At 42.3% G+C, this 25,919-nt stretch overlaps 2 protein-coding genes across 8 annotated transcripts in view; one reads left to right on the top strand and one right to left on the bottom strand.

Moving 5' to 3' along the window:
- The window catches only part of LOC6610813 (contactin-associated protein-like 2), a 57,627-nt gene that overhangs the window by 21,888 nt on the left and 9,820 nt on the right, over positions 1 to 25,919 (top strand). For all 7 annotated transcript variants that reach the window (XM_032719560.1, XM_032719559.1, XM_032719558.1 and 4 more), the window contains 14 exons: positions 257 to 787; positions 888 to 1,084; positions 4,770 to 5,102; positions 5,163 to 5,695; positions 8,429 to 8,643; positions 8,830 to 9,229; positions 13,896 to 14,143; positions 14,291 to 14,746; positions 18,253 to 18,453; positions 19,327 to 19,947; positions 21,262 to 21,443; positions 21,726 to 22,055; positions 22,252 to 22,555; positions 22,665 to 22,801. In XM_032719560.1, the coding sequence (XP_032575451.1) occupies positions 257 to 787; positions 888 to 1,084; positions 4,770 to 5,102; positions 5,163 to 5,695; positions 8,429 to 8,643; positions 8,830 to 9,229; positions 13,896 to 14,143; positions 14,291 to 14,746; positions 18,253 to 18,453; positions 19,327 to 19,947; positions 21,262 to 21,443; positions 21,726 to 22,055; positions 22,252 to 22,555; positions 22,665 to 22,801 (4,688 nt within the window). The remainder of the gene's footprint in view (positions 1 to 256; positions 788 to 887; positions 1,085 to 4,769; positions 5,103 to 5,162; positions 5,696 to 8,428; positions 8,644 to 8,829; positions 9,230 to 13,895; positions 14,144 to 14,290; positions 14,747 to 18,252; positions 18,454 to 19,326; positions 19,948 to 21,261; positions 21,444 to 21,725; positions 22,056 to 22,251; positions 22,556 to 22,664; positions 22,802 to 25,919) is intronic.
- On the bottom strand, positions 14,840 to 16,846 carry LOC6610814 (probable tubulin polyglutamylase TTLL1). The gene has a single exon (XM_002035344.2). The coding sequence runs from the start codon at positions 16,414 to 16,416 to the stop codon at positions 14,953 to 14,955; it is 1,464 nt and encodes a 487-aa protein (XP_002035380.1). The 5' UTR covers positions 16,417 to 16,846; the 3' UTR covers positions 14,840 to 14,952.

The following is a 25,919-nucleotide window of genomic DNA, read 5'->3' as shown; positions in this document are numbered from 1 at the left end:
AAAAAACAGATACAAATTAAGTTTAGTTTTTTATTAGCTTGCTTAATATAATATTAATGCAATTGTTATTCTTTTCTTTGTTGAGGACCATTCTTGACAATTCACGTAATTGGTATGTTTGTAGCACGTTTAAATCACAAAAAGCTATTTATATCATTAATAACCAGCCAACTACCAAAAAATGTAATGCAAATACTTCAGCATTATTAAGAGATACAATTTTATTATTTATTCTGTTTATACCATTTTTTTTTAGCGGCCACCATAATCACATTGCGAGGAGCTAGCTATGTATCCTACAGGATATACGACTGGAAGGATCGGGTGCACTCCTCCACCAGGCGTATTAGTCTGATTTTCCGCACGAATTTCGACGATTCAGCCCTATTCTACGCCAGTGGCGAATCACTGAAACATCAGTATATAGCGGCATCCATTAAAAACCAGTCGGTTCACGTGGAAATGGACTTTGGCGACAATGTGATGAGCACCGTGCTCACCGACGACCTGACCCGCGGATATTGGCACAATCTGACGATACTACACGAACAGCGAACGGTTAGCATTATCCTGGATCAGCAGCAAAAGGTCCTGGAACTGCCAGCCACGGCCAGTGGGAATATGCTCTTCGATCCGGAGATATATTTCGGCGGAGGACCGGAACTGCACAAGAAGAAGGGTCTGGCCTCACATAATAATTTCGTGGGCAGCCTGAAATATGTCTACTACAACGACATCTCCATTCTGTACGAACTGCAGCGGGGTAATCCCAAGGTGCACTATCACGGTGAGTGCTGAGCAATTTAATATTGAGTGCAGCGATTTGCTTGCGACATATTTACGGCATACTCTTACGAACCGATTTACAATCTCCTTTTCTGGGTCAGGCGTGCTGGAGGCGGAGTTTGTCGAGAACGAAGTGAATGTCATACCAATCACCTATCCCTTTGCGACATCACACATTTGGTGGCCCATAAATCACGCCGAGGAATTTAATATTAAATTCGATTTCCGCAGCAGTCGGCCGGGCGCGGTGCTGGCCTACAGTGACGTAACGACCAGTGCCGGAAATGGCTTCTGGGAGGTAAGTGTGAGCATTCAAGCAATCACCGAAGCATTGTGCACCGAAAGAAAAGGGTATAACTGATTTATCTAAAGATTTAAGAAGAGAAAGAAATTTAAAACTTTCTCAAGGAGCTTTTACACAGTTTTCTTCATATTTATAAATATCCTATGTATTTCTTGTGTTCGTGTGTGATTTTTTCAGTGCTCTTGTTGCACACACATACGTTCATTCCTTGAGCTTTTGAGCCACACACACACTCATCACACACAGCCACAGGCACGCACACACAGACAACAGCTGGACGCTTCCACTGAAAGACGTGCTGCTTAAGACGACTTAGCAGAGCGAAAGAGCCGTCGACTGAGAGAATGAAATGCAAATCAAATGTGCATGTGGTTGTGCCGACTGCCTGTGTGTGTGTGCTTCTGAAACTTGCATTGCGATGGCTTGCGTGCCAGCCCAAAACACCCACATACACACGCATTTGGCAGGATTCGCAGGCATGCCTTCATAAGTGTGCGTGCGTGTGTGTGCAGTGTAGCATACATTGTGGGCCTGTGGAAAATGTACCCAAAAATACGGACTGCCATTGGGGAAATGCGGAAAATGCAATTAAATTTAAGCGGTGCTGAGTGAAACTCGACTCCGGCTAATGCAATGAAAAGTCAAATGAGCTTAGTGTTTTGTAATTGTTTGGCATTATTCATTCGTCGGTAGCCCAAAGCGATTGTGCGCTGCTGCAGGGATGGAAGTTCTTTAAATATACTTTAACTGCTCAGGAAAATATCTCATCTACATAAATATATAAACATATAAGTTTAAGAAGCTTGCAACTAAGATTTTCGAGTCGTACTTAAATTTACCACGAATTTATACTTAAATTAAATAAATACAAATAAAAGCAGTAAATGCTTTCAGTAGAGAAATTCAAATAAATAAAACAAGCAGAAACTCGTAACAACAATATTAACCAGAATTGCCCAGCAAATGTTTCATTTATCTTCTCTGTAACATTTAGTGGCCGGCAATTTATTTGAAATAACAATTTTTATAGATTTATGTCAGGACCGTCGTACAACAATTGAATGCAAGTTAAATGCTTCCATGAAATACCAATTTATAACCAGACAAGCAGATACTGGGCCAAACAGATTGAGGTCCGGCATAAAAGTGCGTTGTAATCGATCACAAAAACAATTCAACAGTTAATGCCAGTGGTGGGGTAACATTGCTGCCCCCCACAAGCCCCACTTAATCCCACACGCTAGCCTGCCTTTGAGAGGATGTTCATATGGATGTCAGAGGCATTTATCTGCATTTAAGCAAACAAACAAATAAACCTTGTCTTGGCCTGTCCAAGAACGTTTATTTGGTTACTTGTCATTTGGGCAATGTTCGTAGAACGTACTAAAGAGAATATGCATGTGTTCCGGCCGTATTTATTTGCATTTTATTGTTGATTTTGTTCCTTTTGATTGCAAGTCGCCATCCCCCCTCCTCCAACTACCCTCCACCCTTCAAAATAAACCCAAAATGTCACTGCAGAGACTCTGACTTATTGGCATTGCAATAAAATTGATGTTGTTGTGATGCCAATGAATATTTATGCCGCAAGCCATTCAATTTTGCATCGACTGACTCTACGGCTTATTTGCCATTTGACGATTTATGCGCACCCAAATTAATACTAAATTGATTGTGTCAGGTTTTATAATATGACTCTTTTTATATTTTTTATTCGCGAATTATTCGAATGCTGCCTGTCAATTTGCTGCTGCAGACAATTCGAGTAGAAATAATAGCTCTACGAATTAAAATCGTTTTTTGAATAATTAATAAACGTCCTTTAAAATCCGTTTTTTGTGTCTATGAGTATGCCACAATGTGTATTGATGGCATTTGTACTTTTACTTACCTTAATCCTTATTAATTTGCGTGTATTTATAATAGATTTTAATAAGTTTTGGTTGTAATTCGATGTTTTGACCCATTTAAAGCTATTAGCTGCCCGCAGCTTTATAGTTTCGCAATATGCTATCTACATTTGTCCAGCTCCAAAAACGCATCAGTTACGAGCTTTATTTATTTACTATTTACCCCGGCGTAGGCCACAAAATTGCCACCTGCGTGTTGCGTATGGAGCTCAACAAACTAATAAATTGCCAACAGTATTTTCGACCCCTCTGTCACTCATTCGAGTGGCGAAAAAACCAAAACCCAAACAGAATCCTTCCATACAGGAGAGCCCAAAAACAAGCGGATGCTACATGGAATGTCATGTTGCAGGCTGCATGGAGGGTTCGCTTTTGGAGGGTGTGACATAAAAACTATGCGCCCGCATAAATCGCGAATCACAAATCAAAAATCGAATTTATTGACAGCGCGCAAATGTTCGAAATTGGCAAACAAAACAACAAAAATCGCGATGGCAATGGAGGAATAAAAATCATTTGAAATATTGTCGCAGAGTGCGACGAATGTGTGTTTGCCTTTAAACATAACGCTCTGACAAAAATCTAATGAAATATGCAATAAAATTTGAGTGTTTGCCATTTTGCATAAGCGGCGCAGAAGCGCAATTCACAATGAGCATAGATAAATACGGACTATACACACACACTCACCAGCTTTATTTGTAGGAACATGTAGAAATTGCAACTGTGCTGAGCTGCGTTGCATCATCAGTGCCACCAACAAGTTCATGAAATTTCAATAAATATTTTTTTCTCATTTCGTAAAATAATAGACTGCAGTTGGCTAACGGGGCAGCAATATTTATAGGCACATATATGGCTATCAAATTAGTTGGATTATGACAAACCGTTTGGTAGATAGATAAATAGCTTACGGCAAGGTTATCTGCCCGATTTGTTTGTCTATAAAATTTGTACGTTTTTTGCGCTAATCTGGCTGACCTTTAAATACCATTGGCTTTTGGTTTATCTGCATTCGGATAGTTACTGGATTGCAGTGATAACTATGTGCAGTTTTCTGATAGGTGCCCTCATTTGGAACTAGTTCCTAAAATCAGCATCCTAGCCAAGCTCACGTTCATTCGCTGGCAATAGTAATTATTGCTGCATACGACACCAAGAAAAGCGCAATTTGGTTACAGAGGGTCAATCGAATGATAAAGAGTCGTGGATAAATACCATTCTGAATGCGCTGCAAAATCCCCATTCCATTGCTGAAATTAATGGGCTGCAATTTCAACAATACTCTCCCCTTGGAACCCCCCATCGAAACTGTGCGATTGATTCGGCAAATGGCAAACTCAACGTGGCCACGTGGCGTATGCGTAATATGATTTAAGCGAAGCTAATGCACAAAGGCATTTAAATTGAAATGTGTGTGCCATGGTAAAAGCGGGTATTTCAATGTGGTGTGCAGTCCAGCATTTCAGGCATTTTCGCAATTTTGATTTATTTCCACGTACACACATTCAAATCTCCTAATGCTAACAGAATTTTGTATTTTTCTCTCCCTCTTTACATGCGCCGATGTCGATGACAAAAACTAATATTTGGCAACACGCTAATGCGCGGCTTCGCGTTTTGTTCGTCTCTACGTGCAACTTCCGTCGGCGGCAACAATGGCTTCACTCTGCTACAAAAAAAAAAAAAACTAACTAAAACGCCGCCATTGGAACTCCACCGGAAATGCGCGACAAACGGAAATTGCAAAATCGCCGCCCATCCATTAGATACGTCTGACGTCCGACAAACTAAGTTTCGATCTGGTACCCGATGTCAACAACAATGTAACTCACTCGACCACCATTAAAATCAATAGGGCCACCTCCTGGCACAGCGTGGAGCTGGACTATAAGCTGGGCGAGATTCGGTTCACGGTGGACTATCGGCACACTCTCAGCCAGATGTACGGCTTAACCTTTAACATCGGGGACAAACTGATCATTGGCAGCAGCTTAAAGTCGGCAGCCATGGGCTTGGTGGGCTGTATACGGGATATAGAAATCAATGGTCATTTGATCGAACCACGACATGTGGTCAAAACTGAACGAGTTGTGGGAGAGGTACTACAGATTCTTAAAATATATATTACCATGTTTTACAATTAAATATAATTCTAAAAGGTCGCACTGGACAACTGCAACTACATAGATCCGTGCAAAAGACCCAATACCTGTGAGCATGGTGGCAAATGCTTTGTAAAGGACGATCGAGTCACCTGTGATTGCAAACACACGGGTTATATAGGCAAAAATTGTCACTTTACCAAGTACAGAAAGACCTGTGAGGAGCTGGCACTCTTGGGTTTCACCAAATCGGATGTCTATCTCATCGATATCGATGGCAATGGTGTTTTTCCACCTGCCCATGTCAAGTGCGATTTCCAGAGCCTTGAGAATGCCACCAAAACGATTGTGGAGCACAATCTGCCCAGCCAAGTGGATGTGCGATCCGCCAGGGAATCGGACTTCAGCTTCAACATCAGATATAGGGAATTTTCACCCCACATGCTGCAGGAACTTATCTCACATTCACTGTATTGCACTCAGTACATCAAGTACGACTGCTACCGGGCTCAGCTGGAACTGCACTCGGCCACCTGGTTCACATCCTCGGCCAAGAATCTAACCGTCGACTTCCTGGGCAATGTCAAGAGGTAAGAGCTGGTAACACACCCAGTCCTGGAGCTGGGTATTTGTGATTTACGTGCTGGGCCACGTCACCGCAAACAAGACAAAATTGGATGCCGGCACAGGTCCCTTGGCACTGTGGATAATAGACTGGGAAAATATAAACAAATTTACATTTTTGCAGTTAAATATTTTCAAATCATCTAAAAAGTTGTTCATGGTATGAAACCAAATGCTTTGAAATCTTAATTATGATAGATAGATTAATTATAGTATATGATTTTTTGATTTTACTTCATTTCTTAGGCATTAAACAGGGGATTTTTGTTCTTTTTCCGTTTAAGGGATTATGCATAAAATCTAAAGTCAAGTTGTGTATGTTTTAAAATCCCTTATTCCACATCCCACTACTCGGAACTAAGACTACGCACAAGCTTGTGGATAATTTTGGTCCACCGCTCGCCACACAATTAATGTTGCAGTCTATTTGCTTAACTTGTTGTTGCACCAAGGATTATCACCGTATACCAACGCATGCCAGCTCCTCCGATTCCCCGTGCAATTATGTGTGCGTTCTGCTCCAGTGGACAATATAGTACGTGCGGTAATCCAACAATATAAATCCAAAATTTTGGGGGGAGGGATAAATGCTTGCCCTTTGTGTCGGCGTTTCAATGGTAAACGAAACTTAAATTAATTGCTCGCACATGCATAATATAAATGCCAGGCAGGAACCTTCGCCTAATGCTAACTGACATACTTACTTACCCATCACGCACAGATGCTGTTTTCTATTTTCCAGGGAAAACTGGCTGCAACTTCACTTCACTTTCCAAAGGCATCGATATGTGTAGTACTATACAATCGCCAGTTTTGTGTGCGTGTGTGTGTGGTTTCACTTCAGTGCCATCTGTCCTGTTTAATTTGTCATGGACTTCGGCCCACTGAACTGACCAAGATCTGGTGTTTGCTTAGCTCTTGAAATTTGCCTTCTTTTAGACCCTCATCGGCCTTTGGGCCAAAGTTATATTTGCCGCATTTGTTGCCATGCATTGGAGCATACAATTTTATGGTGCCGAAAGCTTGGGCAGCATAACCGGCTAACGAATGCTGTTTATCCAAGGTAAACTGGTAACGAAACCCTTAAAAAAGCCAAACGAACCGAGGGGAATAGCCGGCATATGGGCATAAAATGCGGCAAAATTGCAAAAGTGCAAAACAAAGGGCCAGAGTTTGGTATTTATGTCAGGCAAATATGTTTCCGCCCCAGCGCTAATAAGGTTTATGACTAAGTCCTGGCATATCTCTTCCCGGTCCTTCTGTTCCATCCACATTTTTTGTGTGCTCAGTCACCATATTGCCGAACAACTCTTTCATTATTACACTTATTTTTATATTTCACAGATGGGTATAATCATTTGAACATTTTTGGATAAACAACTAATGCAATTAAATATAGAACTGAAAGCGTATTTATCACCCACAACTACACCTAAAGATCAAAGTCTATCTAAACATCTAAAATCTATTTTAAAATTCTTATATAGCTGATACTCCTTAGTTTATTGATCAGTTTACTCATTCATATTTTGTTTCATTTTTTGCTCTCTAAAAGTTTACCCGTGCAATTTTTCCTGCCATGGCAGACCTTTTTAAAATGAATGGCTTTGAGCACACAAATTTAGTCTTTACGCCTAATTTCTTTCCAAAACCTCGTCCTTATGACTTCAGTTCCGCCCTATAGGAACATTTCGGGTTGTTTTTGAACCCTTTTGACAATACATCATCCGCAGCAAAGAACGCAACATCTGGGGGCAGCAATTTCCAGTCGCTTGTTGCTGCCACTTTTTTTTGTTTTGCTGCTTTCGGCCTGCGTCACTAATTTCCGCTTTCAGTAAATCAATTCGAAAACCTTAACAGCTCCGACTTTGGTTTCGTTTTCATTTTTTCCTGGCACTTGTTTGTTTGTTTGCCTCCATGGATGAATGGCGTTCTGGTTGGCTACGACCGAAAAATGAAGAACGAAACACACAGTCTGGGTCAAGAAAAAATGGGTTAAATTCTATCTGAAGTCTCCGGATGTGTGCATGTGTTGGCCCAGACCATTTGGCCATCCATCATTGGCTCGTAGTTTGGTCTTTACTCATTCAAAATTTGACAGCATCGTTTGTTTGTTGGCTTGTGTGGCACTGTGTGCCGCTGCGGTGGCTTCGTTGCGGATCTTGCAACACGGATGCGGAAACGGAAGCGGCACATGCAGGCCCCAACCGCAGCCAGTACAAACATAAGCCGGAAAAGGAGTGCCACTTAGCAAAGGAAAGGAGTTTTCAATTCACACGATACTCTTATGAGCCTATTCAATACTTGAAACTAGAAAGTCAGAAAGATGTTCCAAAACATTAAACCGTGCACAAAATTTACTTTCCGTTAAATTAACTGCCTTTTAACCCCCTTGGTAATTGAAATTGATAGTTCCCTAATTGCCTTGTCACTGATACATCCTCAAATTGGTTGATACCCAGCGAATATTTCTGCATAAATGGCGCACTGAAAAGCCAAAAAACGTAGGTGCGGTGCGGATGTGGCCCAGTCGGTCACTCAACGGGCTCGTTAAACTGCCGGCAGATCTGCGACTCAAATGTATGCAAATGTATGCGAACTTTTTCTAATACCTTTCACCTTTTTTCCGAACTTTTCCGCCCAAAAAAAATAAAAAACAATAAAATCCAAACCAAAAAACGAAACCAACTCTTCTGCAGAGGCGCTTGCCCGTGCTCCGTTAACAAGACGTGCGTGGATCCGAATCAATCATGCAACTGCGATGTGAAGGAGAACAAATGGAATTCGGATGAGGGCTACTACCAGGATCCCCAGAGCCTGGGCATTACCAACATGTACTTCCTGCAGCAGAAGGATATGGATGACGAGGCCCAGGGTCGCATCACTCTGGGTCCCCTGGAGTGTGTTGAAACAAGTGAGTGAATGTTGGACTACAAGATCAAATTAGTAAGGATAAATATATTCTTTAAATTATGTTTAAACGTATAAATCTTATTCCATGATGTGTAGGAAACTTTTTCCGTACTCTGAACTCGATATAGCTATTTACTGCATCACCCATTAGCCACTAGTTAATGACTCCCCTCCCGATTGCCCGCAGATACGCAAAAGTACGTGGTCACCTTCACCACATCGCAGTCGTACATCGAGGTGCCTGGCTGGAGGAAGGGCGACATCGCCTTCTCGTTCCGCACCACCGGCGAGAAGGCCATCCTGCTGTTCCAGCCACCCATCCGGCCGCACTATCCATCGTTCATGGTGGCGCTGACCGGCGATGACCAGCTCACGTTCACCTTCACCCTGAGCACGGGCACCACCCGCGAGCTGGTCATTAACTCGCACCGCCGGCTGAACGGCGGCGAGTGGCATAAAATATGGATCGACTACAACCAGTATCATGTGCGCTTCATGATAAACACCGATTACCAGATGCTCGATTTGCTGCCCGAGGAGGAGTTCGGACCGTTCGAGGGCAGCATGTACATCGGTGGCGCCACATTGTGAGTATCTCCCAGGGCGTCGTGTTGCACTTAACACTGGGCAACGCCAATTATTAATATCTTTATAACGAAAAAGTATAATTTTTAAAAATTAGTTTGAAAGTTTTTCCTGTTCTTTTAATAACGTATTACGTATACGCAATGTATGCACATCTTTAAAAGCATAATTTTAAGGTTTCTCAACCAATCTTTTGGTTGCTACCCAGTGTAATCAGACATTTCTTTTTATGGCTGCCTGCATTGGTGGCACATGTAATGGGAATCGGCGGGCAAAAGCTCTATTTCTGCCACTCCTGGACAGCAAAATGCTGCTCCTGGCAGCGGGAAAATGCAGCTTCTGCTCCAGCTCCTGCTGGCTGTTGCGGTTTGTGCAATTTATTGCGGCAATTACGTTTTAATTATAAACGCGCGACTAACTGCCAAGCAGGACTAACAGTGACAATCGCGTTCGTGTCCGTCCGTCGAAATGCACCCAAAGGAATCCGTCGATTTTGTGCCCTGCGGGTGGCAAATGCCACGGCTGGGCGACCGACACACTTCAATTGATAATTGGAGGATCCCACTTATGAGTTAATTACAGATTGGATTGATGAAAGTCGTTTGCAACGCTCAATGGGACAACCGATATCTTGGGGGCGTAAAAATCTTAATTTGCGTGCTCCACTTCAATTCACTGGGCTTCTTAATTATTAGCTTTAGCTGGTTTCTTGTTTTAAAATTAAATTTATTTTATTGCAATGTGTAATTTATTCATTTGAAGAGCTTACAAATTAGACTCTTCTAGTTTGTTCGACTAAAAAAAAGGAATATTTTAGTTCCTAGACTCATTACTTGATATTCTTGGATATTAGTGTTGAAGATTACACATTTATTAACTTTTTCAGCTTTTGATTACAAAGTTTTGAAAGCATGGAAAATCTTCCTCGTTTAAAATGCCATGAAAACACTATTCCATTTTTTTAGCTGGCAAATTTACTTTGAATACACTTTAATGGCCTTTGGCTTGAACAACTTGATCAAACGAGCAATTTGTATGCATAAACCGCTTGCCTGTTTCACTTTCACATTTCTGGAAACAAAATCCTTCGGGGTTGGCAAAGAATTGCCATAATTAAATTAACTTTTCGCTGAAAATTCATTCCAAAGTCATTATCAATAATCAAGCCACGGCGTTAAAAGGGAGCGATGTGTATATGTATGGAAGGTGGCTTTTCCGCAATTTTTCTTCCAGTTCATCCCTCGCGGAAGTTAGCGCACTTAAAACGCGCTTATTCTTGATTGACATAATTTATAAAGTTTTTTCCGTGTTGCCATGGAGCAAGGACCACCGGATGTGGATGTTGGAGCTCATGAGAGATAGCTGGAGCGATGGTAAAAAGCTTTCGAGGGGTCTTTGAGTACGCCCACATGTGCAGCCACTTTTTTTTTAATTATTGGAAATGTATAAAAATAAAATTGAATTGTATATATAAACTACATATATGTTGTGTGGACAGGAAAATCTGTGCTCATTGGCACTTAACCCCGAAAAGTTCTGTACACCCCAGCCACTCATAAAATTTCGATGAGCGGTAAACACGCTGAGTAATTAACGTTAAAGTGCATACCCCACTTTCAGATCCGCTTTCACTGAGCCGATTCATTCAATTTATTTATTATGGAAAAGAAAGCTCTGTTAAACATTCGAGTAATATGGAAAATGCAATATTAATGCACTTTACCCTCAACGTCGAGGCATCCTGCGAGCATCCTGACGAAACGGAGGCGCATGTGGAGTGTAAGGTTGCACGTAAGCCAATAAGCGGAATCAGCGGCTGTGGCTCATAAATAAAAGGAGTTAATCATCATAGTGATAGAGACATGGCGAGACTTAAGTGAGACGAATCCGAAGTTGTGGAGTGTGTGGGGTGTTTACCCATTAAGAACTTTGGGGTAGCTTATAATTTTACTCCACGTAAACAAACAAAGAGCACACAAAGTTTAACTTTGGCAATGCAATTACTTGCACGAGATTCTTGGTACAGCCCCTAAATCATTTATTTGTGCCGAATGTTTAAACATGTTTCGTCACGAAACAAATATCACTTTTTTCCTGCTGACACCATCCGGTTTAAAGTCACTTTCATCGAACCGAAGCTTTTTTGTCCCCTTTTTTTCAAAGTTGTGTTCGCCCCTAATCAATGGAAAAACTTTTCGAAATATGCTGCAAACACTTTGGGCAACTTTAGCACCATTCAGCTAATGGGTTAAGCAGTGCTTTCCACACAGCTTAAATGCCGCGAAGGATGCATGGAAATTTATGCAAAGTTTGGGGTTGTGTTGGGGCGAAAGGCAAAAATTACAATGGCCAATGCTGCTAATGATTGTTGTAATCGGTTTTTGCATGCGGGTCGACCGCGATCCTCCAATCGATGTGTTGTGTTGTTTAGGAAGCAGCAGCTGCTGCTCGTCCTGCCGTTCGTCCTGGAAACAGCGGCTACTCGGATGTCCGTCTCATCATTTGCATGACCATCGATTACCAGAGCGCCACATGAACGGGGGCCACCACATGCCGATGGGAAAAACACGGGCGACTGGCGTGCCAAATATGCGAATTATTTCCAGAGGAGCAGGAAACAGGACGACGTCAATGGCGTGTCCTGGGGTGTATGAAATCGGGACGGAGATAGTGGAGATATATGTATATATAGAGCTGGGTGGTAAAATGTGTTGCTGTCGCGCCGGCCATGAATGAATGAAAAGTGCTTAATTGCTTGTGACGGCGTTAAATAAATTCTTAATTGCTTCGCACTTTGCGCGTTTGCAACGTTAATAGGATTTCCGTCGCCTGCATGTCGCCAGGATATGCACATCGCCTGCTCCTCCGGTTGCTCCGCCTGCCACAGCTCCTCCTGGCCGAAAAACTTCTTTCCTTTTGCGTTTTATTGCCGTTAATTTCCGCGGAATTTCGGTTTGTTTTTTTCCCCTTTACACAGCCCGTTTCGGCCAGCCGCCGTACAAATCCTTTTAGCCAAGTGTCATCCAGGCCAGGAGCAGCCGGCGGCACATCATTTGCAAGGCAAAGCGCTAAATTTCATTTTGCATACGCGTGTGTCACGCGTGTCCTCCGACGCGTCCCCATTACAAAGTTGACACACTGTGAGAAAAATATACTACTTACTGATTGACAAACCTTTGACCTTTCAGCTAAAAAGTGAACAGATTTAAAACTAAAGATATATGTTTAGTAGGCCAAGAATTTATTTGATCCCAATTATTCTCAGTGCATTTCTATATGTATGCAAGCGTGCGTGTCTCTGGCTGTTGACGTATAAAAAAATAAAAAATGCATTTGTGACGTGCTCGCAAAAAAAAAAATGCAGCACACGTTGCAAAAACTAATGACTTAATAGCTCGCTCGCTTGTGGCAAGGACATCACCACCGCCAAGCTAAATGTGGGTAAAGTGCACTCGGTAAATGCAAATGCCAAATTTGGACCTACTCACTGGCCGATTATGGCCAATTCGGTTGATGGACTGCGATAAGTTAAACGCTTAAGTACCGATTACGCAACGCTTGCCAAACAATTACAAAAGGAAAGCGGAAAGAAAGTGAAAAGAAATTATAATAAATTCAAGGAAGTCGCACGGCAAACCCCCAAAAATCGAGTTGAAATACTTTTTTTTTTAAGGAAGAAGAATTTTAATTTCACTTCCTGACAACACTTGGCAACTTGGGATGGATCCCTTTGCCGTCTGGTGGTGCCGCAGTGGATCAGGGAAACGCAAAGGAGCGTGTGGGTGGAATGTCTCGTAATGAAATTTACATAATTTAGAAAGACATTTGAGCAACTTTCTTTTGCCGCTGTACGCGTATAAACAAGACATTTCCGCCACTTTAATTTTCAAAAGCTTACACTTGAGATTTTATTGGCCAATTCATTGTTGGCCATGGCCAGCACGGAAAAAGGGCGAAACAGAAGCCAAAAGTGCAGGAGAAAAACTTGCGAAAAATAAAGAGGGAATCGCTGTGAAGAAAATGCAACAAAAAGAAAGCGGTTAAAGTTAGCTGCCAAGAACTTGAGTTGCTCTTTGGTAACTTTAAATTTTAAAACTTTGTATCAGCTGTATTCATGCTTTTCAGAAACTATCCAAAATACTTTCCCATTTTACGTAACATTTATGGGTATTTAAATGTATATTTTGACAACACTTCTTTATTTTCATTTTAACTAAACTTTTAAATGCAACGTAGATATACATATATGCTCTCGTTTCGCTGACTAGCGAATCTCTATCATAAAATTATATACCCCTTTCAAAGATAAAAAGAAAGTAGCAAGCTGAGCTCGGCAAACTTTCGCCACAGCTGTCCGTCGACTTTTTATAGAGGGTGTCGCTTCGATTTTCATCTGGGCAAGTTTAAAAACTCAAACGCGTCGCATACGATTGAGCGGGTCACAATTTATTTGCATAAAGCCAGTGAAGTCGGTGGAAAGAATATGGAATCAAGGATGCAGAATCCAGGACGCAGAACGTGATCTCCGATGATGTTTAATGTTCGTCTGAGGGGAGGCCCACTGCAGCTGGTGTGGCTTATGTCAAAGTGGCCAAGTTATTGAATAGTTACGACAAGTCATAATATAAAATAATCCCCCAGCTGACTTTTTCACTCGTTTCCTTGCAGCGACCTGCTGAAGAAGCTGTCAGTTAAGGCCGGCCTTATTGGCTGCTTCCGTGGGCTGGTGGTCAACGGCGAGATTCTCGACATCTACAGCTACATGTCGGTGCATCTGTCGGAGATTATCAAGGACTGCAAGCCATCCTGCGTCCCATCGCCCTGTCGCAATGGCGCCCAGTGCAAGGAGCTCTGGAGCAGCTTTAAGTGTGTCTGCAACAATCCATGGGCACATATCGGCGAATTCTGCGAGACAAGTGAGTGAATATATGTAGTCCCTCCATTGAAATATTGGTATCCTATGTAACTAAAGTTGATCTTGATTTAAAGTAATCTAATAGTTCAGACTACTTAAAAGTGCTTATTTTATTTATGTTCATAAATTGAATCGCCTTTCTTTGCAGACATCAACGAAAAGGCTCTTACATTTATCAACCGGGAATCCTTCCTGATGCGAAATTATCTGAGTGTGGGTGCCACACCTGTTATCCTAATGCACGGCATAAATGGCGAACGGGATGTCCTGAAGGGAATCCTTAACCAAGATCTACTGATCAATCTACGAACATACGACACGAATGCCCTGGTGCTTTATGCCAACGATCATTATAATAACTTTGTGCACCTGTACATTAGTCTGAACCGAGAGATTGTTTTCCTATACAATTACGGTGATGAAATTGTAAATCTTACACTGCTAGATGACACCTTAATGGCGTCCCTAAAAAGCATTCAAGTGGCCATCGTGCGAGGAGAGCAGGAAACTAGGATGCATGTAAACGAGCGCAGTGTGAGCATCGATAGAGGAACTCTGCTCCTGGATGAGTATGCCAACAAGCCTTGGAGTAATCCGGAAAAAGGTAAGTCTACTAAATATATTATAATTCATAATGGCATTTATTTACTTTTGCTCCTTTTGTATAATGTAATTTAAGAGTTCACAAAGACAACTATTGAACTATTGAACTATTGCTATTCGTTTATTTCCATACATTTTTCTTAGCACTTCCCAGAACCAGTTAATATATAGCTTTGAATAACCCAACCCTCCCCAAATCTACTTTCGTCACTTCCAACGGCTGCCCATCTTGGATGTTTTACTATGGGTATTGCTGCTGCTGTTCTGGTGTTGTTCATCCTGGGCGGCCAGCTCCTCATCGATGAGCAGCTCAAAGTTGCCCAAAGCATCGGCACTGGGCACCTTGTTCCAACGCACATCGGGCACTCCATCGGGGGGTAGAACCACGGACAATATGTTGTCAATCAGTTTATATTTTAGAATCCTGTCGTTTACTGTAGTCGAAGTGAGTGACGGTGAGGCATTCACCTCCACAAGCCAAGGTTTCAAGGCATTGTCTATGATGATGTCGTAGCCATAACACTCAAAACAATGCCTATCACTGGCCATCACAGGAGCTACAGCTCTCAAGGAGTGCACTATAAGCCAGGATATGGCTCCAAACAAGCGATCCGTAACCTCTTTTCCCCGAGTTCCTTCCAGATAGAGAGCCAGATTTTGCACAGACCACTTGCCACCATGTAGGATATTGTATTCGCCACCATGTTTCTGCACACTCACATTGGTCAGATGGACGTACATATTATCCAGTTCCGTGACACTAGTATCGTATTTTACGGTACAAAAACGGCAGAATCCTTGTTTAAAAAGATAAGCCTTTAGGGGTCTGAATGAAGCGACTAGAACATACAGACGAAGATCAAATTTTTTACCACCAATCAGTAGTGGATTGTCTATGTATCTGGATATCACATACGATTCCTTGGCTATTTGTGGGTGAAAAGGACCCTTGGCCTCTCTTGACCACTTCTTGAGTTTGGATAGTTTGTTTATGAGGAATATACCCGCTCCTTGGGATTTTCCACAGGGTTTCATAATCCACGTGCTCAACGGAAATTTGCGATACTCCTCCACGAACATATTATAATCGGCTGGCAGGACAAAAGTTGTGGGCACAAAGTCCAGATATAGATATCTGGTGCCACTGGAGTTATTGGATTCCGTTTTCTCCGCCAAAGGATTGCCATCCCTCTCGAGGTCCTTGCGATAACGCTTGATGTTCTTGACCAGTAAATCCTTGCGTGACAACTCATAGTGATTGGGAAAATGATTGATCATCTGGTTATCGTGCATCCTATAACCACTATCCACACTGAATATATTCCTGCAGGTTTGCACCCCGGCCCAATAGAAATGCCAATCATCATCGCCATTCACCTGATGCCAGCCACGTTTCTCGAAATTGTTGACCAAAACCGATTTGTCCAGGTCCGTGCAGAAGCCAATTTTCAGTTTATCGTGTCCCTGGGCACCACCGCTAGCACCACCGCCGCTATTTGCGCCACTATTTGAGTTGCCATTCGTCACGGATTGATTTGCACCGCCCGCCGTGCGACCGTACATGATTGTACCGCTCGTGGTGGTTCTTGTACCGCTCGAGCGGACCGTCGGCTGCAGACTGTCGATCCGCCACGCCTGCGTCCATTGACTCATGTCCCAAACAACGGCCATGTTGCCAACGTTCCAGATTATTGAACCAACAACGCCGAAATTTATTCACCACCCTTTGCCTTCTTGTGGCGTTATAATATGGGGCATGGTTGCCAGGCGGCACTCCCCTTGTTTTTCTATACAAAATTATTTATTTTGGTTTTGGTCGAAAGGGGCGAAGAGCGTTGCACCAAAATTTTCAAATAGTTTAGCAAGTTGAGCTGCAAAAATGCCAAAAATGTACCCCCTCACAAAATCTGTGCACTGTGTGATGGCCAAATTATGTGCACTTGAATTTTTTCTCCTCAGCTTTTCAGGGGTTCCTTTATTTTTTCGCTTTATTCGGCGAACAGTGTGTGTTTGAAAGTGGACGTTAAACTCGGTAGAAAACTGTTGGAAAAAATAAACGCCATGCGGAATGGATAAAGTTTTGCTCTATGGCATAAAAACAACGAGTTGCTTTGTAGTTTGTTGATATTTGAAAGCGTTCAAAGTTTTTATTTCGCTTTGGCTCACTCAATATGTAAATTGAACGGCATTTCAATGGTAGATAGTGTGCGGAAATTGTTGTTAAACGAGGGAAATGCATATAGAGTTGATTATGATCTGAACGGATTTTTTATAATCCTGTCTGCATATGCAAATTTTTTGACAAATACAAATTTTAAACAAATCGGTATTTGCATGTTAGCTTGTTTACTATTTCTGACATTCAATACAGGAATTTTCAATTGATCTACATTTGCAAGTATAACATGATGTTATTATTAATAGTCTCAGGGTATTTTTAGTCAGTTATTCTTAATGCTGGTTACCTATATATGAAAACTATATATATTGCTTTGTTATGAAACACACGAAGCATCCACATTATTAAAATAGAGGTACCATTTTCAAAAGCCCTTCCAATCAACCACCCTTCAATTACACGAATTGCAACCATTTTGGCAACCATATTTCCCAGGCACTGCACTTCAAAAGCCGCTCATAACTCACCTTGAAATTGAATTTAATGGAAAAGTTCGGTGCATGGAGCTCAACTCGGCAATTGGCAAAAGGATAAAATCAATCAAATCGTCCGTAACTCAATACCAGCGATTTGCCAGCAAAATTAATCATAATTACTCTTCGTTTTCCCGAAATATGGTCGAGGCATGGCGCTTCAAAATGCATTTTGAGGCAAAATGCGATTACGATTTCGTCAATACTTCGCAGAGTATAACACATGAGTACTTTTGTAATTAAATGCGTTAACCAGTCGGACTGCACTGGGCACAGATAGTGGCATTCGGCCATCGAATCGCTCTATTCAGTTTAGTTTGGCGAGCTCTGTTGGCCGGCAAACATTTCAATTAGACAAACTTAAACTCGAAATTGATGGGCCTAAACCTCAAACGGCCGGGCTTGGTCGGACCGGGTTCGAAACCGGCTCTGCGTCCGGCAGACCGTCTAAAACCCGAAATGCCACGGCAATGAAGGCTCATTTCCGCACACACACAAACAGAAATGCGCGCCAACATAAAGCAATCTGAACCAACAAGTGCACTGAAAACAATAAGTCTTATAAATAAAAAATAATATGGCATCAGCTTTAGTTAGAAATAGTTGCAATATTTACATTTTAGAAAATGTATCATCAAATATAATAACATTATCATTATACAATCGCTCAAAAATGATAAGAATACTGGTATATATCTCTAGCTTAGCATTTAAAGTTAATTAAGATATTTATTATTTGTAATATTATTTGAATCTTTCACATGTTGCACTTCCTCATAAGTGTATTCCATTCCCGAAACCACCCATAGCCCATAGCTATAGCCACCCTTCTCATCTGATTTTGTTTATTTGCAGAGGTCCTGTCGCCCCACCGCCCGCCTGCCCCGCCCACCGAGTACTTCCAGTTCCACGTGGGCGGCTATGATCCGGCGAATTTGCTGCGCCCCAATGTGGATGCACCGGCCCTGGAAGGCTACATCGGGTGTGTGCGGGGCCTGAAAATCGGAGCGCAGTTGATCGACTTGGCGGATATCAATGAAAGGAATATAGCGCCTAGTAAGTAGGCAGTATAAATCAATTTTCACTGAGTGCAATTTTCGTTTGGCCCCAATGCCATTTCGGGTATAGAGTTTGGTTCCTCTGAATCGTGATAGTCCTGCTCCGGCTCCTGCTGCTCGGATTCTAATTCATAGGCCATCAAATCGACTCCATTCTGCGTCGTCTGCGGTTGTGGTTGCATCTGTGGTTGCTGCCTGGCTAACTTAATATGCATGCAATTTCCGTTAAGTGCTGGGGACTCGGTGGCGAAAATGTAGAGAGATGGCCAACAGAACAGGCCACTTTGGGGCCGCGCCAAGATTAATGCCAATGCGATAAGATGCAGGCCCACATGGCGTATGATTTATGCGGCCACGTTGCGCGGAAATTGCAACCTGACTTTGATGCTATTAAACACAGCCGCAGTCAATGTAAACACGTTGAGTTGGAATCGCCTTCCTTTCAATGAAGTTTCGTTATTGGTAATTGAATGGGTTCGCCGGGAAATGCAGCAGTTGATTAAACGAGATTAGGATAGAAAACCTTCAGGCTATGATTAATATAAATCACGGTGTTAGGTTATTTTCTACATATTTCCTTAGCTCCTTACTAGCAACTATCCTAGCTGATCCCATCTCCCTCCGAAGACTGAAGAGGGTACACCCCAGCGATCTCCTTACCAGGAGGATAATATAACATATTACATTTACAACTACAACTACAACTAGACTACCACTTGGTCTCATTTATCTTTATCACACATTAGGTTATGTTCAGAGGAATTACTGAACGATTCCTATTGAAACCTTAATAAATAGAATTAGTTCCCTTAAAAAAAAAAAAAAAAAAATACTTATGCTATGTTTTGGATTATATTCCTTATGATTGCAGCCCAGGAAGGTGTGCTGCCCAACTGCCAGATCAAGTGCGATGCAGAGCCGTGCAAAAATGGTGGCACCTGCCAGGAGCACTTTGCGGAGCAACTCTCGACATGCGATTGCGAGCACACGAGTTTCCTAGGTGAATTCTGTTCGGAGGAGAAAGGAGCAGATTTCAGTGGCGAATCGACGTTGCAGCGCAAATTTGAACTGCCTGGTACGGGTCGCGTTGACTATGTGCGCCTGCAACTGGCCTTTTCGTCCTTCGACCTGAGGCGGACCAATCGGATAATGCTGCTGATGCAAACGGAGGCTGAGCGCAGCTACTACCTTCTATTGGCCATCACCTCCGACGGGTACCTGCAGCTGGAGGAGGACCGAGATAATGGGCAAACGGTGGGCGCCCGGATCGATCGGAATTTCCTGAACAGCGCCAGGCATTCGGTATATTACGTCAGGAATGGCACCCAATCGCAGCTCTTCATTGATCGCGAGCAGGTGCCGCTGACCGAGTTCGCCGCACGTGTCCTTACCACCGGTGGCGATGCTGGCTCAAATCGCGTCCAGATCGGCGGCATCAACAGCACGGACTCGCGGTTCGCCGTCTTTAAAAGCTACAGCGGTTGCCTGTCGAGTGAGTGTCGTAAATTTCATACCCCTCTGCCATCAATTTCTTTTCGGTCTCATCAAGTGACATTCCCCTTCACTCCCTTTGCTAAGAAAAAAATCGAAATAAAGTACACCGAAAGAATTTGGTATGATAGAAACTCATGTCCAAAAGGGTCACTGAAACTTCAAGTGGCTTGGTATCATAAAGGTGTCTAAAAGTAGGGTTTAGCATTATAGTATTATATTCCAAATATATTAATAATTTGTTGTTTATAATAATGTTATTACAGTGCTCCCTCTGCTTAACTGCTGCACTTTATGAACTCACTGAGCTGAGCTCTTGAAATTGGTTTGGCGAGGGGAGTTGGTGCTCGCCGAGGGGGGCTGCTTCACATTGTTGACCAAAAAATTAAATTTATTCGCTGCCATAAAAAGTCATTTCCGTGGCCGTGGCGTCGTTGCCATAAATTATGTCAGTTTTTGCTCTCAAGATTTACAGTGGCTCAAATTTAAATTGCTGCTTTGCTGCCACTCCAAAAACCGCAGCACAGTGACCAACACTTTGATTAAAAATTCACCCGAGCTCCCCCAAATCCCCGCCCCTCCATCGCCCATAAAGCAGCTGCTCAGCCACGCCCACACGACATGTGGGCGGCCGTAAAACGTCCTTGATCATTCCATTAAAGAGGCATCAATAGTTTTGGTCATAAACAGGGGACATTAAGTTCGAGGTACAGAGAGTAAAAATCAATAGCTACACAAAATAGGCCAACTTTCTTATTAATATTAAAATATGAAGATAATCCCATTTACCAGGTTTTGTCATTACATACGTCTAAGCACTTTACTTAATGATTTCAAAGTTTTGCAACCGCCTTTAGTTATTTCATATTATTAAACATAAGTAAGAAAGTTATACGATTTGGACTAATCAAAAACTAAACTTAATTATAATCAAAGCCTACTGGGAATACCATTAAATTGCCAATATAGATGGCCACTCCCCACGATAAACACCCGCGTTGTGGGACTTTGCCGATGGGCATTAAAAATGTTATTGCTAATTTCGGGACGGGCATAAAACACGCACGAACGACTTGCCACGGGTCCTTGAAACAGGACCAAAGTCAGTCGAGCTTAGCCCAGCCCAGTCCATCCCACCGAGCCAAGAAGGCAAACGTAATTCCAATTTCCACTCACTCGCCATCCACACACATTTGCATTTCAATTTGAATTAATGACCAATACTAATGAAAATTTCGATACCCCCTGCCCCTGCCGCCGTCGCTCCCACTGAAAACCACCGCAAATTGGGTAAACCAACCGCCCCCACCGGCAGACATCTATATACAGGTGAACGGGCATGTTATGAAGCCACTCGAGGAGTACATGCTATTCACAAAGTCCGGTGCCGACAACATAACGGTCATCAATCCGCAGGGCGTCCGGAGTGCCCAGTGCAACGCCAAATTCGATGTGAGCGAGCAGCCCACCCAGGAGCCCATGGTTAATGTCAGCATGGTAAGTAGACACTGAGAGAAATATTACGAAAATATTATTACATTAAAGGGATGTAAACAAACCATAGCAGCAAGCCCTATTTTATGGGATTTTTTACTAAATATATGATAATATATATAATAACAAATTTATGAAAACAGCAAATGCAAATGCCACGAACTTGATCTCCTTTTCTGTCTGAGCGGCTGCCTGTTAGGCGGTCCAAGAATCGGATTATCCGATGCAACCAGGCGACAAATTGTGCTAATGAATGCCCTCTACCTGTACACTTGTGCACCGCAGATTCCTGAGCCATGGGTGGAGGAGCCGCCAGCCCGCGTCCCCTACATACCGAGATTCGTGTACGATGAGAACAAGCAGGAGGACTCCACGCAGGTCGTCTTCCTCACGCTGACCAGTGTCTTCGTCATCATCGTGATCTGCTGCCTGCTGGAGGTGTATCGCAGCCACTTGGCCTACAAGAAGCGCATCGAGCGCGAGACGGACGAGGACATCATCTGGTCGAAGGAGCAGGCAACCAAGATGCACGAGTCGCCAGGTGTTAAGGCCGGCCTCTTGGGTGGCGTGACGGCGGGATCGGGGAATGGCCTGCCTCCATATACCTACAAGGCGGTAAGTAATGGCTTCACAAGACAGTAATGCATTAAATTACTTAAAGGACACTGGGAAAAATGGGCATAGCTTCAGGTTTTAAAATTTTATTATATCATTGAACTTCAGAATGATATATTTCAAGCGCTCTCTATCTCTTATATAATTTATTATTTTGATAACTTTTTTTTATGATTGTTTGTTGTGCAAATCCCAGTTGCCGCAGGAGGACAAAAAGCCTGGCAACGGTGCCCCCTTGGTGGGCATTCTGAAGAACGGCAGTGCCACGCCCTCGCAGCCTGGCACGCCCACCGCGCTGTCCAAAAATGGAGACATCGCCTCGCGCATCGAAGAGGAGGAAGAGGAGGAGGATGAGGCGCCCGTGCAGAAGGTAGTGGAAAAAAGCGGCGAGAAAGAGGAGCCTCCGAAGGACACAACCGCCAGCGAAATGAAGGAGTCGCAGGCTCAGCCACCTGAACAGATGGCAAAGGACACCACCGATGCTTCTGCCCCACCAAAAGGTAACTACACATAAGTCTCTCCAAATTCCCCATTCAAAAACTAAAAGAATATAATAAGTATAACTTTTCCTTTAACTAACTCTTTTTTGGTTTGTTTTTTCCTGTTTAGCTTCCAAGGAGCCGGAGGCGCCAGCAGAGCCTGCGGAGCCATCATCTCAATTAAACTCCGCCCAGAACGGACAGTTGCCCCAAATGGAGCAGGCGGCTGGAGGGGATGAGGTGCAGGTGCAGGTGCCAAGTCTACCGGTAAGCAGGGGATCCCAACCCACAGTAAACCTTGTCAGAATGGCGCCAATAGCCACAATCAGCGAGACCAATTTGCATGGATTGGGCTGAGGGGCGCGGCCTTGGCATTGGCATGTAAATAACACCCCAAACCACCCACTCATCCAAAACACCGCATGAACGCACACACACACACACACACGCGCATCATAAGAATGGCCTGCAGATACATACTAGAAAGCATACAGCTGTAAGGCATGAAAGTGCATCATATACTATTGCAATCGCAAGGACATCCCCGAAGACAAACACACATATTCGTGCACTAATATTTGGACAATCCACGGGGACATTAGCAGTCAGGTTGGATAAACAAGTGCTGTAATGTCAAGTACAATCAGGGGTACACACGAGCGGGTGGCCACTGTAATTGCAGCTCAAGGGAATTTAATAGGAGTAAATCGGGTACTACTCATAATGAAATAAGTAATTCCAGACCTTATTTTGTACATCATTTGTTTATTTTGCTTATTATCAAAAATGTTGCTAATTTAGTTAAATTGTTCTTAACTTAGATATACCAATCTTATGATTTTTATGTATTTATTTTGTACATAAATCCAAATCTAGCGACTTTGTGAATTTACTAACAACTGTTTTATATGTTTGATTGATTCTTAAATCAAGTGTTTATGTAAACATACAAAACAATTTTAATTTAAGCTCAATGGAATATACAAACAAAAACCAAATAAGTTTTTTATGAACAATCCGCTCTTTTTCATGATTAATTTTTCATATTTAATGTTCTTTGGCTAATTGGAATCTATTGAATTGACCATTGAAATGTCTGTTTAGCCGTGAATAAATAAACCAATATCCCTGTGGAATTTTTGATTTAGGAAAATAATTTCAGTTGTCAAAGAGTAGTTAGCTTTTTATTAATAATTAATCTAATAATCATGATGGTTATTATTAGCATAAGAAATTGTTTTCAGCTGTAACCCATCTTTAAAAAAAATTCTTAGTGGCATTTGTTTACTGTGCATGTGTATGTGTCGTTTCTTTTGCAAAGTGCCTGGCGGCCATTATCAACTTGGGAAAATGTTCCGTTTAATTAAATTGCATTTAATTGAATTAAACTAAATAAACAAAACTTGTGAAAATATTTGCCTCCACGCTTTCGTTGTGCATATTTGAATAGCAACAAACAGTTTCAGATGTATTTTAAAAATATTTAATCACAATATAATGGTAGCACACACACCATTGCGTACGGCGATGTGATTTTGTGCGTGTCGTTTTAATTGTTGATATTGAATGTGCTTATGGTGTGACTGTTTAATTAAATTTAACACAAACCGAGCGAACACAAAAAAAAACAGAGGTGCGGTGAGTAAAGGGGGCGAAACTATTGGCAATTGGCTTAACGCGACGAAATTGGCCAGGCCAATAGACATTGGGCCGAACAATGCTTTTGCCAATCGAGTCAATTCAATTATTTCTCAATTATTGCATAAGCCGATTAACTGCACTATCAAGTTGAATGCATTAATTGCAGCGAAGGTGGCTGACGAAGTCGAGCCCCAAAAAATATGCTATAGTTTTTGCGTGATGTGAATTTGAATTAACCGGATTATGATTGAATTTTCTCAGCCTTAAACATAATAAACATATAATTTATGAATATATTTATGTTGATTGGAAATCAGATATCAGCTTAAAAGGTATTTATATCCTTAAAGGACTTAATACGAGTTTGTTGCGTACCAGAGGCTTAGGATATTTCCAAAACTGCCCCACACTTTATTTAATTAATTTTCATTTCAATGAAAACGCTTCCAAACTTCTCAAGTTTAAGGATAAAAGCCATTCTTTTGGAGCATTAAATGTGTGTAAGAATGGCCCTTGAATGTTCGTTACTTGATAGTTTTTACATCTCTTTGAAAGTTTCCGATTTCTGTGTGTGTGTGTGGTTTTTCATGTCTTCTCTTCGCCCGTTTTCTTTGTATATTGGCCAATTCTTTTCCCTTTGTTAGCCGTGGCAAAAAGGAAAATCCTTCGCCTGGCTGTGTTGTGGCCAGGACAATTTCTTAAGCGGCATCAATGCAATTTCTTGCCAGCGGCAGTCGCTTCCCCTTTGGTTTTTGCAACCCAGCCAATTGTCTAAAATGTTATTTAATAGAAAAAGCGCTCTGCACAGCACAAAAGTTGAAATACCTACGAACAAAACTAAATTGAACTGCATTTGGGGGTGGTGGGTGGTGCGAGTAATGCCCTTGATGCTTTGTTAAAAAGACGTTTCCCAAATGAGTATGCGTCGAGGAAAAAAACCGAGGAAATTCCTGCTTGGAAAATCATGCTTTTTACCAATGAACTTTGGTCACAAGAATAACAATTGTTGCAGGCCACAATTTATGGCAGCATGATGGGGCAAGTCGGGCTTCTTGCTTATCAAGTGCCTGACCATGATTTATATGGATTGTATATGCATGGCGGTGACCAGAAACTCTTTTGGCCAAAAAACTTAAGACAAAACCTTCAACTAAGCAACAAACGCAGCAAGAACTTTCAACTTTTGCATCGACTTTTCGGCACGCCCAAAAACAAACTTTCACCGAAGTTCGAAGTCCCTATTCCGTCGCCCCTGGTTTTCCAGAGGTTTCTCGATGAGGAAATTGGAAAAGCAAAATATTGAACTTATTGGCTTTCATGTAGTTTTAGCTGGAAAAGTGTCTATCGAGGGGGTTGCATGTTACTTTTGAGCTTACTTAGCGTGTACTTTGTCTGAGCTTAAGCTGCAGCCAAATTGAATTTTTTCCGGCACTTTCCCGGAAACAATCGCTGCACATTCAAATCGGGCTATGAATTTTCCTACGATTTTCCTTCTCTATTTTCCCATGGCGTTTTTTTTTTTTTTGGTGACACCCGAAAAATGGCGAAAGTTGTGCAAAGCGCAAAGTGCGTGCGGCGTTGTCTGCCGCCCAAGGCGGCCCACATTTTCCCGCCGTTTCCGCGCCGGTTTCCACTTTCCACATTTCCACTTGACTTGCGGCGTCTACGCGCAAGCCTGATTGCAAAGCAACCGAAATTGAAGCGCACTCAAAACTTTTTTCCTGCCTCAAAATCAAAAAGTTTC

This window comes from Drosophila sechellia, chromosome 3L (genome assembly GCF_004382195.2).
Source record: "Drosophila sechellia strain sech25 chromosome 3L, ASM438219v1, whole genome shotgun sequence".
NCBI lineage: Eukaryota > Metazoa > Arthropoda > Insecta > Diptera > Drosophilidae > Drosophila > Drosophila sechellia.
The sequence above is the reverse complement of the archived record's forward strand: the minus strand, read 5'-3'. Positions and strand labels throughout refer to the sequence as shown.